Here is a 16,957-nt window from a genome sequence, read left to right as displayed (position 1 = left end):
TTGAAATCTATGAAAAATACAAGGATGGGCATATTAGCAGGCACGGGCTTATTGCCGGATAAATACTGTATATCACTTCAAATGTTAATACATCACCTGAGAAATTTATATATCTACTTAGCTTAAACATCTGCTAGATGTATGAGCTGGGTACCTTAAACTTCACATTAATACATGTTTTCCTAATTAATTGCACTATGTTTACCACTGAGTTTTAATTGAACGGTCTCCAGGAGTCGAACCTGGCAACAATCACATAAAAGTGAATTGTCAGTACCAAACAAATCATGAACTATCGATAAAAACAAGGAAAATCAAAATAATTCAAAAAGAGAAAACATGTTAAATAATCTATTTTCTCGCTTGCGGAAATTGCCGAGGGTTCCCGATTGGGTCACAATCCTTATCACAGTGAACATTAAGTAGGCATATGAACGAACAAATCATCATTATTTAGAATTGAAATCAGGGACGTATATACGTCCCTGTTGAAATATATATTAGATTATCTTTTTTTTTCATATTAAAAGATAGTAAAGAAAGAGAAATGAAGTATTATAATCACTGAGTGCAAGTGTCCCATTCCACGGTATTGTCAAAAGTACAACCTACAGCAGATGTACACGAATATAGCATGACTAAAATTGTTAAAAAGAATCGTCAGTTTGGATTACAAGTATTCAAGTTATTTGAAAAACAGAATTTAATTGTTTCCATTTTACAAAGACCTTATGAAACTCGTCACGATTTTTTTCATTTTACCTCACCAAAAGCCCGGTAAACAAAACAAAAACAAAAAACACAAAATAAAAAACCCTCAAATTATTTTCCTTAATCTTTATACAAACAGAAATTTGGGGAATGTCCTCTTCATTAAGTATCTAGAATGAAACAGATTCTATATAATTCCGAAAAGTCCTAATAATTATATATTTCACTCTATAAACATTGCCTGTGTGTTCTACGACACCAGCTCAAACAGATACCTTATTGTCCTCTCCACTTGCTGGCGTACGTGCTCACACATCTTATAAAATACACGTAGATTGAAATATTTAATCCGCGTAAATTGAAATAACCAAAACATTAAAACAAATTGTCCCAAGAAAATAAACAATAGATAAAGGCAGATTTTATATACATGTATATCATGTATATTGCTGAATTTCTGATGATAAAGTTGACCAAACCGGTTAAGTCTAGTCCCGATTTGTAAGTATCTACATCCGCCTGAGTGTTTCTACTATATAATTGACACTACAGATTCCCCCTGAAGTCTGACCCAAACATGGCTGACAAAAGGAGGTGGATTCTATTTTTATTTGTTTTATCGTCAGTGAATTCGACTTTAACCGATGATCGACAAAAGAGACATGGTGAGAAAACTTTAATAAGTCGCATTGTTTATTATGGAGAATATTAGAAATATACTTGATGTTTGTAAAGGAAGAGAAAGTGTTTCTCCTTCAGGATACAAGAAACAAAGGGTATCATGTGTTGGATACTGTTACGATAATTTATCTTAATTAGAACAGAGACCGTAATAACAGAGATTTCTCTATGTAGGTTGTAATAAGAGCGTATTCGGGGAATGTTTTATAGTGTGATTGCCGTGTCTATAGCGATATGTATACACAATCAAAATTATACCACAGCTCATAATTCAACAAAGTTTGCTTTTTATTTAAGCAGTAATTTACATTAACTATATTTATAAATAGATATTCACTTGTCGCTTTAACATCTTTTCGTAATGGTAATTTTATATGATATCATTTTTTCGTTTTTATTGTGTCACTAGTAACTCATTAGCAATGAAATATTTTCAACGAAGTACCATTCTTACTGGGAAGGAAATAAAGTTATCATATGTGTTGATTTATTTCAATTTGTTGAGAACAAGGTGTAATGTATGATGAAAAAACAGAAAGACTACATTGAAAATAATATAACTGATAATAAGCTTATCATTGAACAGTGACATTGTGTGGCGAGATTGTATCTGAATCCCAAGGTGTAATACGTCCCCCAATGGCAGAGGAATACTACCTACCTAACTTATTCTGTAGGTGGGAGATCAGAGCTGAGGAAGGACATCGGCTGCTTTTGTCAGCTACGACATTTGCAACGGAATTCTCTACCGGGTGCAAGTAAGATAATATAATGACCAAAATTTACATGACGAATATTGGAGGGAAGTGGGAAGGGGACAGGGGACGATAACTCTGTCAGTTTGAACGTTTGTCTAGAATCCGAGGTGCGTAGTTCGACGCTTCCTGCTCATGGCGGTTTGCTTTTTTTCGGGAAGATGAGAAACTTACTGGTCTGTCGTGGTTGTGTCTTTAGACAAAACAGACATCATCGATAAAGCAGAGGACGTATTGTTGTTGTACCTTTTATCGGGGGTCTTCATGTACATGTTCGTTATTAATTCAAAGTTTAACAGAATTTCAGTTTGAATGAAGATGTTGACATGTCGGTGTTTTCTTTGTTATATTGGTATTGCTGGCATTATATATATATATATATATAAATTTGTTTAAAAGGAAGTTGAATATTTTATTGGCGTGCTTGTATTCATCGATTCGAAATGTTCACGCTCTCCAATGTTACTAGAAATTACAGATAATTTGGTGTATATTCCTAGAAAATGAAATATCGAAAACTATATCAAGCTTGTAAAACTTCTATTTTAATTCAGCTGGGATTACCTGGAGGTGAGGGACGGGAGTGATGACCACGCCCATAGTGTGGGTAAATATTGTGGTTACTCACCTTTTGCTCTCCTCTCTGATTCCGACAAAATCTTCCTTTACTTCTCGTCAGACGGCGCATCCGAAGACCGAGGTTTCCAGCTCCAGTTCAGATCTGTCCCAACAGGTATGATACTGTGTCGTGCTTTACGTACCAGTCGCTTCTCACATTTTGCTGATGACATAAGTATTTTTTTTCATTTCAACTTCATTATCATTTGTTTGCTGAAGTGAAGATTGTACAACAGACACACAAGTGAATTAGACCTTTTGATATCAATTTTAAACTTGGAAAAATGAAGCTATATAATGAATTAAATTGCATCATGCACCTTTTTCTTATTTCAAGGATTCGTCAGTGATGCCAAGAATAATTTAAAGTGATCGAAAATGTTAGAATATAGATAGGAAGGTGCAGTAACCTCATAATCTACTAAATCACGTTATTTGATATAACTCTGGGACAAAACCAAGCACAACTGTGTTTCTACAATATAAATGAAAAAATAAAAATGTATATATATTTTGAACAGCGCCACTATTTGAATGAATTAAAACGTGGCATGCAGGTTATGGTAGACCTCGGAGACTAAACTTCCACCAGTAGTGTCTACTACCTGCAATCTTGAAGATTGTACAGAAGTCACACAAGTGACTAAATAACACCATTTTAATGCAAATTTTGAGTTAGATTCGCAGAGTCAAATAATGATTGAATATCATACAGTTGTTTCATCCTTCTAGGACTCGTTAGTAATATTACATCAACAGCAGTTTCATCCTTCTAGGACTCGTTAGTGATATTACATCAACAGCAGTTTCATCCTTCTAGGACTCGTTAGTGATATTACATCAACAGCAATTTCATCCTTCTAGGACTCGTTAGTAATATTACATCAACAGCAGTTTCATCCTTCTAGGACTCGTTAGTGATATTACATCAACAGCAATTTCATCCTTCTGGGACTCGTTAGTGATATTACATCAACAGCAGTTTCATCCTTCTAGGACTCGTTAGTGATATTACATCAACAGCAGTTTCATCCTTCTAGGACTCGTTAATAATATTACATCAACAGCAGTTTCATCCTTCTAGAACTCGTTAGTGATATTACATCAACAGCAGTTTCATCCTTCTAGGACTCGTTAGTGATATTACATCAACAGCAGTTTCATCATTCTAGGACTCGTTAGTAATATTACATCAACAGCAGTTTCATCCTTATAGGGCTCTTCAGATTGCTAAAGGTTTTAATTTTGAAGTTTATGAGACAAGTGAGAATATTCAAACGTGGTCGACAGAAATGTTGAAATATCGGCTATTACAGACACCTATACTATATTTTTTCCTACAGAAGCATCAGACCTTTCACTTTGTAACCAACTGATAGAAACGGACGGCCGGATCACGAGTCCAAACTACCCAAGCGAGTACAGTCCTTACTCGTCTTGTGTATACTGGATAAAGGTAAACAGCAGAAAAACTTTATATCATTGCCATCGTTATTGGTCCAAACAGAGTAAAGTCTCGTAAATACTCACATTTAAAATGTTTTTTTTTCTTCATTGATAAATTCACTTTTGTGTGTATTGATTTCACTATTTCCTTGTCTATATTTCACGTTTTTATGCCCCAGATCAAAAGATCGAAGGCATTTTGTTTTTGTGCTGTGTGTTTGTTCGTCTGTTTGTTTGTCATCATTATCCTTGCCCATAACTACCGCATCGTAAGAGGTAGGGCATTCATATGTGGCATGTGTGTTCCTTGTGACAAGACCTTTCCAGTGATACCAAAATGTTTGACCATGTGACTTCGACCGTGACCTTTGACTTACATTTGAAAAATATAACATTGGCTATAACTATTGAAATAAATCTGTCAAATCGTTACCGCAATGAAGTCACAAGTGTTTCACAAAGTGTGCATGCAATTAGCACATACCTTATACAGTACAATTTTAATGTCCATCTTCGAAGTTTCATAAATACACCTTGTTTAATGTGAAATAACTAAGGGAGGAAAATTGCTTGCCACAATTGCTCGTCATTTCCCCCATAATTTGAAGAGTCAGCTATATATATGGCATGTATACCACAGCATTTCTATTTCATTCAGGCTCCTAGTGAGCACGCACGTGTTCGGCTGTATATAAATGATGTGAGTTTAGAAGATTCCGGATGTCTGTTTGATTACGTCAAAATTTACGACGGCAGAGACTCACGTGAGACCAGTTTTATTTAACTAATATTTATATTTGTAAATGTTTAACGTTACAAAGTTGTCCTACAGAAATCCACGATATACTATATTATTGTGAGAGCTCTATTTGCTGATGGACAGACCAGGTGATGTATGATGGTCAGGTCAGGTGATGTAAAGAATGTAGACAAATGTGACACGATCGTAATACAATTATATTATGTAGAAACGAATTCTAAAATGCTCAAAAGAAATTTGCAATCCAGTTGAACCACTGTATAGAAATAAGTACAAATTCGTCAGTTCATATTTTAAATATGAATTTCGGAACAATTTCCGGATGTTTATTAGCACTGCCTATCAGTCAGATGATTTCAGATTTTTCTATAACGTCCCAGATCATGACATCTCTATACCTGTACTATTATTTTTCTCAGATTCGCCCTCTCTGTTGGATATTTGCGGAGATTCAGATTATAAAGCCTCTGTTACTACCAGTGGTAATCAAGCCTTTGTTACATTCGTTTCGGATGGGTACCTAGAGGACAGAGGATTCGAAATAAAAATCAGCTTAATTCAGGAGGATAATGGAGCCGAAAGTGACGATCAAGAAGGTTTGAAATAAAAACGTTTGCTTGCTCTGTTCTCTGACAAATATTTCACGTTGAAGCGTATATGTGACGGTGCTATAGTGTACATGTGACGGTGCTATTGTGTATATGTCACAGTGATATTGTGTACATGTCACTGCTATTGTATACAATGTCACAGTGATATTGTGTCAAGTCACTGTGCTATTGTGTACTTGCCTAGGTGTTATTGTGTAAATGTCACTGTATTTGACAAACCCACTTTAGATAACCATGCATGTAATATTGAATAAAAAATGAGATTTTTGAGTGCGTTCTCTTACGAAATGAGTGCTTATATATTTTGCATTAGCAAACAATGTTAAAACAGTAGTTAATAATTGCATACTATTCAAGTTAACAATAGTCTTGATTCTCTACATTGTATCATGTAATGTTTATGTAATTTGATGGGCCTAAGGCCTAAAGTTGTAATAAAACTTGAAAACTTGATATTGATAACACGTGACTTATCCTTACAGAGTGTTGCCAGGTAACTGAAGCTATGGAGGGTGTGGTGACAAGCCCTGGTTTCCCGGGTCTCTACCCTAACCAGGCCCGATGTGAGGTGGTTATAAGGTCGCCCCAGCCTGACCACCATATAAGGCTTACCTTGGTCTACCTTGACATGGAGGGTTCCACCAATTGTACTTTCGACTCTTTGGAATTTTTCGACAGGACGAGCGAAGGCAAGTAAAGGCATCTTTCTTGTCTTTGAAATAATCAATCAGCTATGCCCTGAAAGTTAATGGACACTTTCAAACTACTTCTCATTCAAATTATTGATAAATGCATAGAATGTACGTATATATGACAATAAAACAATGCCTTATCACTGGTCAACCGTAAACTTCTCTAGCAAGTGTACATTGCTTTGCAGCCTAATGATATATCGTATACTTCCATAAGGCTCTATATAATAACATGGCGGGTGTCGTCGATGAAGCAGGAGACGCTTGCTCATCCGGAACACATGGTCTTATTCTCCTTGTACTTTCTTTTGTTCATATTTCATCCCAGTTTTCTTGAACTTGAGTTTGAATTAAGATAATGTTGACATGTTTGTATTTTGTTCTTGTTGTTTTTCTATAAGGAGATTAATGGGAAAGGAATGGCTATTTCTTGGTAAAGGAAAAACCTACATGTTGATTTCTGTTGTGCTTAATACCTTTGTCTAACCTTTTTTCCTGTAAGTAGATTTAGATTGTTTATTGTTATATATATTTCAATATAATTCTATGACACTGACAAATGATACTAACAAGTAACGAATGGCATAGAAAAAAACCTTCCGACAAGTTTTATTTTTTTTATACATGGAAGGGTCCATGTTTTCCAATATTTTGAGAAATCCGTAATATGTTGATATTTTTATTGAATGTGCAAATTTCAGACTTCAACTCTCTTGGAAAGATTTGTGGTCAGACAACACAAAACTTAATATACGTGACTTCATCAGACACTCTAAGAATAGTGTTGACGTCAGACTACCTGGTCTCCGGACGGGGTTTCCTGGGTGATTTCACTGTGCTACCAAATGAAGGTACCTGCTCTTGTTTTCTTGTTTTTTTCATACCTCCATGTCACGTTTTAATCATACTCACGTGCTTGACGTCATTCTAAAACTATCAGATATAGGGCATGTATATGAAATTACGAACTTTATTGAATCATAGGACTATTGCACTTCCTCGTCCAGATTCTGACATTTCTTTCGACCACTTTGGATTTCCTCAGTCGTATCATAGGTTTCAAAATCTAGGCCCTTAGCATCATTAACCCCCATAGAAGGACGAAACAGAAGTGTGATGCTTTTTACTACATCAGTTGGCGTTGCTTTATTTAGCTCTAACTTTGCATTGAGAATTGCTATTCATTTGTGCGTCTTTTTGTGCAATCATAATAGTTACCTTCATTCATGTCTTGATTGTTCGAAAAAGTTATTCACGCCTGTTTTACATGTTACAAACGTAGCTATTTTACATTGAAGGTTTTAATCATATGATCGGAGTATTCCGTTCTGTTCTGAAATAACAGGAGGGTATCAATATTCCAAATAAAATCACCAACAACTTATTTATAATGGTAATGTCATCCAGATACTCTAGACATAAAATTTCATGATAATGTACATTTCATATGTAGCCAGAACGTAATGAAATACAAACCGTGAAAGAATTTAAACTGCCAGAAAAATCTAAAATTATAAAAACATCGATATTAAAATATTATAACAAACGACTTATATTTTACAGACAGACTAGTTTTGACGTCAATATTGTTCAGGTTAATATGTCTTTACATCTTATGATATACCTACCTAACGCTAAACATTCAAATGTAACAGTCTACGATATGGCTTCATTTGAAAAAATGATCAGCACTTTTATAATGCTGAGTAATGGATAAAGCATTCTTTACTTACGCTAGGAACAAACTTCAGTGGTGAATTCGAAACTGTAAACATTTATATTTTCCACTCTTTGCTTGATAAACGATTTAAATGTACATATACAACACAGTTTGTGTTCGATATAAGTAATCTTCTAACAATACACATAAATCAATTCCAAACTAAGGAAGCATAACACACCGTACCCGAAACTCAATACCAATATTTACTTGTTTACCTGTTTCTGTTGTATTTTTATTTGTTTATTGTCAGTATCTAATTGTGTGCCTGGATGTAACGAAAACTCTGTTTGTGTGGAGGAAAAGGAAACGTATAGGTATATTTATACATGTATATGTTACTGTTATTTTCTTGTCTTTAATAAATAAGCAAAACCACCCTTATGTGTTGACCTGACGAGTCGGATCGCCCGAGTTTGTTGTGTCGAGGGTGCTAGGCACACGAGTGATATTTTCCTCCACGCAACAAACGAGGGCGATCCGACTCGTCAGATCAAGACATTAGGATGGTTTTGCTTTTATCACATACTTATTTCATTCTAAAATTTCTATTTTGAAATAAAATTACAGCTTTAGTAGCCACGGCATAGTTTTTTTTTCTCAACCAGTTGAGTTCGACGAACAGGACAAAATTCTCCTTACATCAAAATTAATTATGTGATTTTTAACGCATACTGCAACTAAAACTACTGCCGTTTAGCGACAGCAAATGTTCATATAGACTGTTTCGATATAATTATGATAAATAAATAAGCAAACACACCATTTACATCCATAATGTTGTACCGCAATTATATCATTAATAACTTTTTTATCCTATCACAATAACATTACAGTACTACACGTCTAATTTGTTTGGGTTTTTTTTGGTGGGTGGTGATGGGGGTATTTTTTTTTTCTTTTGTTTTTTGTGATTTTTTTTAATTATTAATGACATGAAAATTCATTTTCATATTAGTTTTCAAGACTGTCAATATTTCCGGTCACTGATATTTTACTCCTTTTGGTTTCTGGAAGTTGTGTGGTGGGGAAGCGATGTGAGTACAATATCTGTGAAAATGGTGAGTGTGTGCAGCAGGAAGGAAATCTCACCTGTCACTGTACGTCTAACTACACCGGCATGTTGTGTGACATCAAAATTCAACCGACAAATATCATGGTAAGTACCTCGAGTTTTAATGTAGTGTCAGTATGATGGCCGTAAATCAGAAGGTATTCTCAGTTCAACGAGGAACGAAGTACCTTTGATATACGTGTAGGTAGGATATTATGGTGGCTGTTTGTGACATTTTGTTTGTAGGTAAAATGTCTAATGAAGAATGGAATCCAAAATGTCTACTTTTGATGTAAAATGTAGTAAATAGAATTATGACGCAGTTGAAAAATACGTATCATTACAGATATTATTGCTAATTACTGGTATTATCGCAATTAATGTATAGAGCGTGATAAACAGGGAGTAACTATATAACACAAGGAAAATGACATTGTACCCTTGTTATTTGTAGGAAGTGCAGCCTAGAGTACGTGACACTCACACAGACATATCGGCCAATAGAGGCGAAAGCATCATGATCGATTGTACAACAAACGTTACCGACACATTCTTTACGTGGTAAAAAAATACCCCATTATTTTCTCTTATCAAAAAGGTGGTGCGATACCCTTTTCACGTGGTTGAGATGGTGACTCAACACCACCTTTACATGATCCAGATACTATTTCAATTTCATTTAAGTGATCAAAATCAACCTGCCAGGAAAATGTAAAATTAGAAAACCATAAATATTAACATATTATAACAAACGACTTATGTTTCACAGACAGACCGTTCTTGACGTCAATATTGTTCAGGTTAATGTGTCTTTACATCTTATGATATACCTACCTAACGCTAAACAGGGCGATGGAACAGTCTACGATGTGGCTTCATTTGAGAAAATGATCAGCACTTTCATTGTGCTGGGTAATGGATGAGCCGATTCCTAATGTAGAACAAATTCTTACTTTACGCTTATCAAATTCGTGAATTTATAACAGGGATTCTTCGATGTGGAAAATAAAGTTCATTTTATCAAGAATTTGTTCACTATTTTTTCTCTAAAAAAGTAAAAGTTATTTTTCTTAGATTATTAGACTCTTTACGTTATTTTATCGCTAACTTCATTTTGGATTTAAATAATTATTTGCTTATTATCAGGAAAATATTAGTTCTGTTTAAATCACAAATTCGCTATAAATCTAATAATGTTTATCTCAAAAACATAAAAAAAATCTTTAGAAAAAAAAATGATTGATGAGATTTGTTTCTAGGACTCGTCAGTGATGCTAAGGTCCTAAGGCCGAAGTTAAAGAATTCTTTGTTTTTATTTTGTTCTGGTTTTGTTTTCACCATTTCTGATTGATTTTCTTTCTACGTCAACAGGGCACTGAATGATCGTCTCATTATGGGAGATGTGGGTGTAATCGAGCACGCAAACGGAAGTCTGGAAATTCTCTCCTTTGATGAAGGATATGTAGGAATGTACAAGTGCCTTACTGATTCATTTGACACGTTCTCACAAACAACATTTAACCTAACTTTGTTGGAAGGCTGCAGTTTCGGTAATGTCACAACATTTTATTTTTATTTTCAAACTAGAAAAATATTTCAATATCACATGTCCTGTTGATATAATTGATAAAATATCAGTACTGAAAAAGATAAAATTATGAAATATCAATTATGCTGAAAGTAGAGTTTATAAAATGTAACTAATTAAGACAAAAAAACTAATAGGTATATTGATGTTTCTGCTGAGGGTAGAGTTTATAAAATGTAACTAATTAAGACAAAAAAACTAATAGGTATATTGATGTTTCTGCTGAGGGTAGAGTTTATAAAATGTAACTAATTAAGACAAAAAAACTAATAGGTATATTGACCAGGTGTTCCGAAAGATTAAGATTAAACGTCTTCTGCATCATCGTCACTCCAAGCAAGTAATGTCACTTTCTCAAATGAGAGCACGGTCTGCAACAACGGAACCAACAGGACAAACTAACATTCAGCTTTATATCGCACAAAGGAATAGAATATTTCTCAATGGGGTCACTAGGGCGACCCTGACTTCTTACTCATCCTTTTAATCAACTGCACCTTTTGAAACCTTGTGTTACGAGTCCTTCAGCTGACGAATTTTTGCCCGAAAATCGTAATAATGGGAACAGGTACTTGAAATGAATTTTTTATAAAACGTTACCACTATTGAAGGAAGAATATATATGAAATGTTACAAATCAACTGCACTTTTGAAACCTTGTGTTAGAATTTTATATAACAGTTAAATGAATTTTTTATAAAACGCTGAAGGTAGAATTTATATAAAGTTATCAATGCTGAAGGTAGAATTTTATATAAAGTTATCAATGCTGAAGGTAGAATTTTATATAAAGTTATCAATGCTGAAGGTAGAATTTTATATAAAGTTATCATTGCTGAAGGTAGAATTTTATATAAAGATATCACTGCTGAAGTTAGAATTAAATACTTGTTTCAGAGATTGACTTATCCCCTCCAGAGGTGTCAGTGATCAGTGGCGACAGTGCCACACTGAGCTGTACACCCGGAAGATACAACACCACATGGCTGAAGGACGGTGAGGAACTTGTGGAAGGCGAGAAATATGAGGTAAACAAGAAAAAAATGACTTTCTTCGCCACACCAAGATTCTGTACCTTCGTTAATATAATGAGGTTATATATATATTTGCGGATAACTCCTATTTCTTGACAGTGAAATAAGAAAGTTGAAATAGACAGTAGCGTAATTCAAACTTGGCACAGCCTTGGGGATGACGCCCATCCTGAAAGGCCTGTCACTGTTACAACCCGAGAAATGGTCAATTAAGTCCATGATATTGCTGATAGGCGTGTTACAGAGAGATAAATAGCGAGTACAGTTGGGATTTCACAAGACAGAGTGCATTCCATTCTTAAGGAAGATCTAGCAATGAGAAAGCTCATTTGGGAAGCACACCATGTGGAATTTGTCGATTGCTAATCTGAACCTTTTAAAGACAGATCTTGCTAACATTCTGTAGAGGTTTGTGACTATGGATGAAACATTGGTCTATTATTTCATCTCAGAGGCCAAACAACAGTCTTAACAATGGAAGCACCCTGGTTCACCACTGCAAAAGAAGGCAAAAACTGTTCCATCATCTGGAAACTCAGTAAAGGTGTGCTGTTCCACCAGGACATTGCCCCTGGTAACAAGTCTGTCATTGCTATGGCTGCCATTAACGGTTGCGGCTTTAAACTGATCCGCCTAAATCGCCTGCTCTCGCTAAGATTTTCATCTATTTTCATAATTAAAAAAGGCCATTTCCGGTACCAAATTTCGGTCAGATGACGTTATAAATGTAGTGAAGGACTTTCTGAACAGTCCAATAAGGACTTCTTAAAAAGGCATTGAGGCCCTTAAACATCGCTGGCAAATATTATCGCTGGTGTATAGTTACTGAACGGGATTATACTGAAAAATAATGCAATATGTCAACAGTCAAACGATTAAATATGAGGCTCACAACTTATCTATCAGCGCTCGTATATAAGGTTTCTTGAAAGAAAAAAATTTACAAAATATACACAAGAAAATTGCACCTTTCTATACAAATTTAAAATCAGATATCGTGGCGCCAAAGAATAGATTAAACTGCTTTATACAGCTGTTTCGTCCTGATAGGAGTCGCCAGTGATGCTAAGGACCTAAATGTTAAACGACTGAGGAAAAGAAAATTTGATGAAAGAAATACCTAATCTAATTTGGAAGGGGAATTGTCCCCATAATTCAGTAAATTTCATAGTTTTCATGCATCTCATAATCTTAGAAGAATGTCAAGTACACGTGTATATTTCAAACCGTGCCACTATTCGAATGATTTTAAAAGTGGCAAGGAGGTTACGGCAAACCACGGGGACTAAGATGCACAAGTAGTGTCTACCACATCCAATCTCTAAGCTTGTATAAAAGACAAACAAGTGAATAGCGCTTTTCAATACAAATCAGGAGTTAGATCAAGTTAACATGGCACAGTTTTGCATATAGGCGGGTTAATAAATAACGCAAATACCCCTTCATGTTCCGGAATGGTAAGCGTCTTCTGCTTCCAAGAAGATTAATGTCAAATTCCCTAGAGAGAAGAAGACTAACGATATGCAGTCCAGAGAGATGCCTTACAAGGGAACACATTACTGACAAAATGTACCAGGTATTCATCAATGTCTAACGGCAACACGATATATAGACAGTCCCACTCAAACAGATAATGTATGCTTAGTGCGTACTACGAACTTACAACGTCTCTAATAAATATGTATTACATTGCACGTAGTATTGTAGCCATCTGAAGAAATTAAAAGCAAGCAAGCATTTATATCACTTTATCATAACTACACAATTATCTATCGGTTTGATAGGTTTAATAAGTACACTGATTGTACACTCAATGTCTCTGTTGCTCCTTCTTAACAGCAAGTAATTATCAATAATCGAAATGAAATTTGTTTCAGCTTCTACGTAATTGGTGTACATTATAACGCTATTTTACAGATATCAGAGAACGGAACAGAATTAACTATAATCGCTGTGACAGAGACAACAACAGGAGAATATACATGCACAGTGAACAAGGGAGATAACTGTAAAGTTTCCAGAACTGTCCAAGTGTCCAACCTTCCACCAAGGATAGATAACGGATGTATGTAGTTTTCTTTATTTTCTTTATTTTGGCCATTATCATAAATAGTTATGTAATATTTGTTATAAAACAGAACAAGTACTGAGTGTAAATGGAGTTGTGACAGAGAGATCAAAATATTTCCATTGAAGAACAGACGTGTTTCAGATAGTTATTACATGTTTTATTTTTGTTTTAATTTTATCAACTAATGGATATCCCTAACAGGAAATAACATTAAAAAGAGAAACAGACACTGGATGGAAATTCCGGATGAGTTGACAAACTGTGGTGTAGTATTTTAAATTTTTTTTGGTACGCCATATCAAAATATTATTAATTTGTTAAATAGCGTTTTAGTATAATCATTTTTCTATGGTACGTCTTATTTCTTAACATTGGAAGATTGTGGAAGACCTGCTATACCGGACATGGTACCACGCATGCTCGGAAGAATAAGTAGAGGTCAATCAGTACAGCAGGGTTCATCGCCATGGCACGTGATCTTACGGGATCGAAGGGAGGTAATCTACATTTCAACTATTTTGTGGTACTCTCAGGACTGTGCTTCCTGTTATTTGTAATTCTGATAATGTTTTAATTTCTTGATAGAAATCAAGATGAAACCTAGTAGTAAACACTATTTCACGTTATTCTAAAATTACGCAATGTATTACATTATGGGGCTCATTGCATTTCCCAGTCTAGATTTTAACTATTCTTTCTATCACTTTGGATTTTTTCAGTTGCCTCCTTGACTTCAAAATTTTTACCTGTAGCATAGCATATTTGACGAGTCCTAGAAGGATGAATGGCTTTATGATGCAGTTCAGTTCATAACACAACTATATTGTTTGGTTTTCTAGATGACAACATTTTGCGGTGGAACTTTGATATCGAGGTCGTGGATTTTGACAGCTGCCCATTGCACGAGTAACGACCACTTCTCGAGGGAATTCAATAAATCATTTGATGCCAGTTATGTTGACCTTTTCCTGGGAACTGACCTATGTAACGGTACAGGGGGCGAGAGAAGAGCGATTCGAAGATATATTCCATATCCAAGGTTCGGAGAAAGAGCCCCGTATGACAACGACATAGCTTTAATTGAACTCGATGCTCCTGTAGAATATAGTCGTTTAATTAGACCAATTTGTCTGCAGTCACTTGAGGCAATTGAAAGCGTTTTCATGAACAGACGGCTGGGTCGGACAGTGGGTAGAGTAGTCGGGTGTGGCAGAGTGCACGAACGGATCACTGAAACACCGCCATACATTCGGGATGTATTTGTGCCCTACGTAGATAGAAGATTCTGCTCCCATGCACGGATAGGAAGTGGAAACTTCACTGATTCGATGATCTGTGCCGGATATAACCGTGCCTATTTTGGCGACGCTTGTTCTGGTGACAGTGGAGGTTCACTGTCAATGCAGAGGACGTCGGAGGATCCTTGGTACTTGGTAGGCATTGTATCATGGGGTGTCGGCTGTGATAGGCCTGGCCAATATGGCTACTACACTCATGCCGCCAAGTTCTTGGACTGGATCAGCAGAATTACAGATTCGGAGTTTTTAGAAACGTTTTAATTTTTGATAGTCTATAAACTTGAAACATCATACAGTAATTTGATATCTCATCTATATATATTGGATAGTGTTTGATTCGTATCACAGCGGTCAATGACTTTTGTAATATCAACTAAATGAAAAGACGTTCTTAACCTTAATAAAGGAAGCTAGAACTGGTACAAAACTTTATTTTGCAAATTTGACACGATCTACTTAACACTCGCGTGGAAGTTTTATAAGTTACGTCACCTACAAAGACCGTGCCATTCATTGCTCTAAAAAACCGTGAACGATACCTTTAATTGTATCTAATGAATTTGTTGACCAAAAATGTTGATGCCAAGTAATAAAACTACATAATACACCAGTTTTGACTTTCTAGTACTCATGGATCCTGTAGATCTTACTACGGAATCCAGAACAAGAACAATTCATATCACCGTTATTGTTCAGATATAAAACGGCAGATAACTTATCCCATACCAACCTTTCTTTGTTAAGTCTATAAGTAAGTATTTATAGATGTCGTGTGTGATCACAGTCAATTCCATAATAGGTCACAAGTAGAGTTAATCACAGCGCCATCTCAAAAGATATGATATCGTCTACGGGATGCGCTAGTGGGCATTCTCAACTGGTTCTACCTACCGGACAGGATGCGCTAGTGGGCATTCTCAACGGGTTCTACCTACCGTGTAGGATGCACTAGTGGGCATTCTCTATGGGTTCGACCTACCGTGTAGGATGCGCTAGTGGGCATTCTCAGGCATTCTCAACGGGTTCTACCTACCGTGTAGGATGCGCTAGTGGGCATTCTCAACGGGTTCTACCTACCGTGTAGGATGCGCTAGTGTGCGTTCCCAAATGTTTCTACCTACCGGACAGGATGTGCTAGTGGGCATTCTCAACGGGTTCTACCTACCGTGTAGGATGCGCTAGTGTGCGTTCCCAAATGTTTCTACCTACCGGACAGGATGCGCTAGTGGGCATTCTCAACGGGTTCTACCTACCGTGTAGGATGCGCTAGTAGGCGTTTTCAAACTAATCTACATACTGGGTATCTTACAAAGTATGCTACCATGTTTCCCCAAATGGTTCTATCGATTGTAAAAGATGTGTTACTCGTAGGGGCTTGGCATTGGTGCTTCTCGTGTTCTCTAATGATTCACCAATCTGTTAAGATGTGCTTCTCAGCGTTCTCAAAGGTTTGGTTATTTGTTCTGTCCCTGTCTCATTCATTTGTGTCCTTACCACTATTCTTCATAAAAGATCAATCTGAGAGACAATCTTACATCTAATGTCAGAAACTCAATATGATAACCAAAGACGCAGGTTTCATGTAAACAATTCAGCGAAGAAAAAATATCAGAAGTATATGAAGACCATGCATCGTATTAAAGACGAATCGGGGTTCATAATAACTGACGACAATTTTACGAAAAATGTGGATTGTATATTTTTATTGGTATCTCCACACTATCTTATTTCCATCTGCTTTTGTAGAAAGACCTTTAAAATTCATTAAAGGTAGATAATTGGAAAGTTGTGAACAAAACAAAACCAATGAAGGCAAAGCAAACAGGGTTATTCCTGTCATTATTCAGACGTAAAACACAGGAGTGTTTCTGACATTGTTAAGTCATATCCACAGGGGTGTATCTATCATTGTTAAGTC

At 35.8% G+C, this 16,957-nt stretch overlaps 1 protein-coding gene across 1 annotated transcript; it reads left to right on the top strand.

The window, feature by feature from the left end:
• The first annotated feature begins 1,288 nt into the window (after positions 1 to 1,288).
• LOC132553255 (uncharacterized) lies at positions 1,289 to 15,649 on the top strand. Its single transcript, XM_060217486.1, has 16 exons — positions 1,289 to 1,376; positions 1,979 to 2,150; positions 2,702 to 2,880; positions 4,109 to 4,221; positions 4,870 to 4,975; positions 5,391 to 5,567; positions 6,065 to 6,271; positions 6,976 to 7,125; positions 8,248 to 8,311; positions 9,012 to 9,153; positions 9,503 to 9,609; positions 10,420 to 10,598; positions 11,534 to 11,664; positions 13,588 to 13,735; positions 14,120 to 14,238; positions 14,581 to 15,649. Exons 1-16 carry the CDS (start codon positions 1,289 to 1,291, stop codon positions 15,298 to 15,300), a joined length of 2,802 nt encoding a protein of 933 aa, XP_060073469.1. The 3' UTR covers positions 15,301 to 15,649.
• Positions 15,650 to 16,957: the final 1,308 nt, after the last annotated feature.

Source organism: Ylistrum balloti, unplaced genomic scaffold (assembly GCF_031769215.1).
Source record: "Ylistrum balloti isolate Yb309-2 unplaced genomic scaffold, AGI_CSIRO_Ybal_v1 Utg370312, whole genome shotgun sequence".
NCBI lineage: Eukaryota > Metazoa > Mollusca > Bivalvia > Pectinida > Pectinidae > Ylistrum > Ylistrum balloti.
The sequence above is the reverse complement of the archived record's forward strand: the minus strand, read 5'-3'. Positions and strand labels throughout refer to the sequence as shown.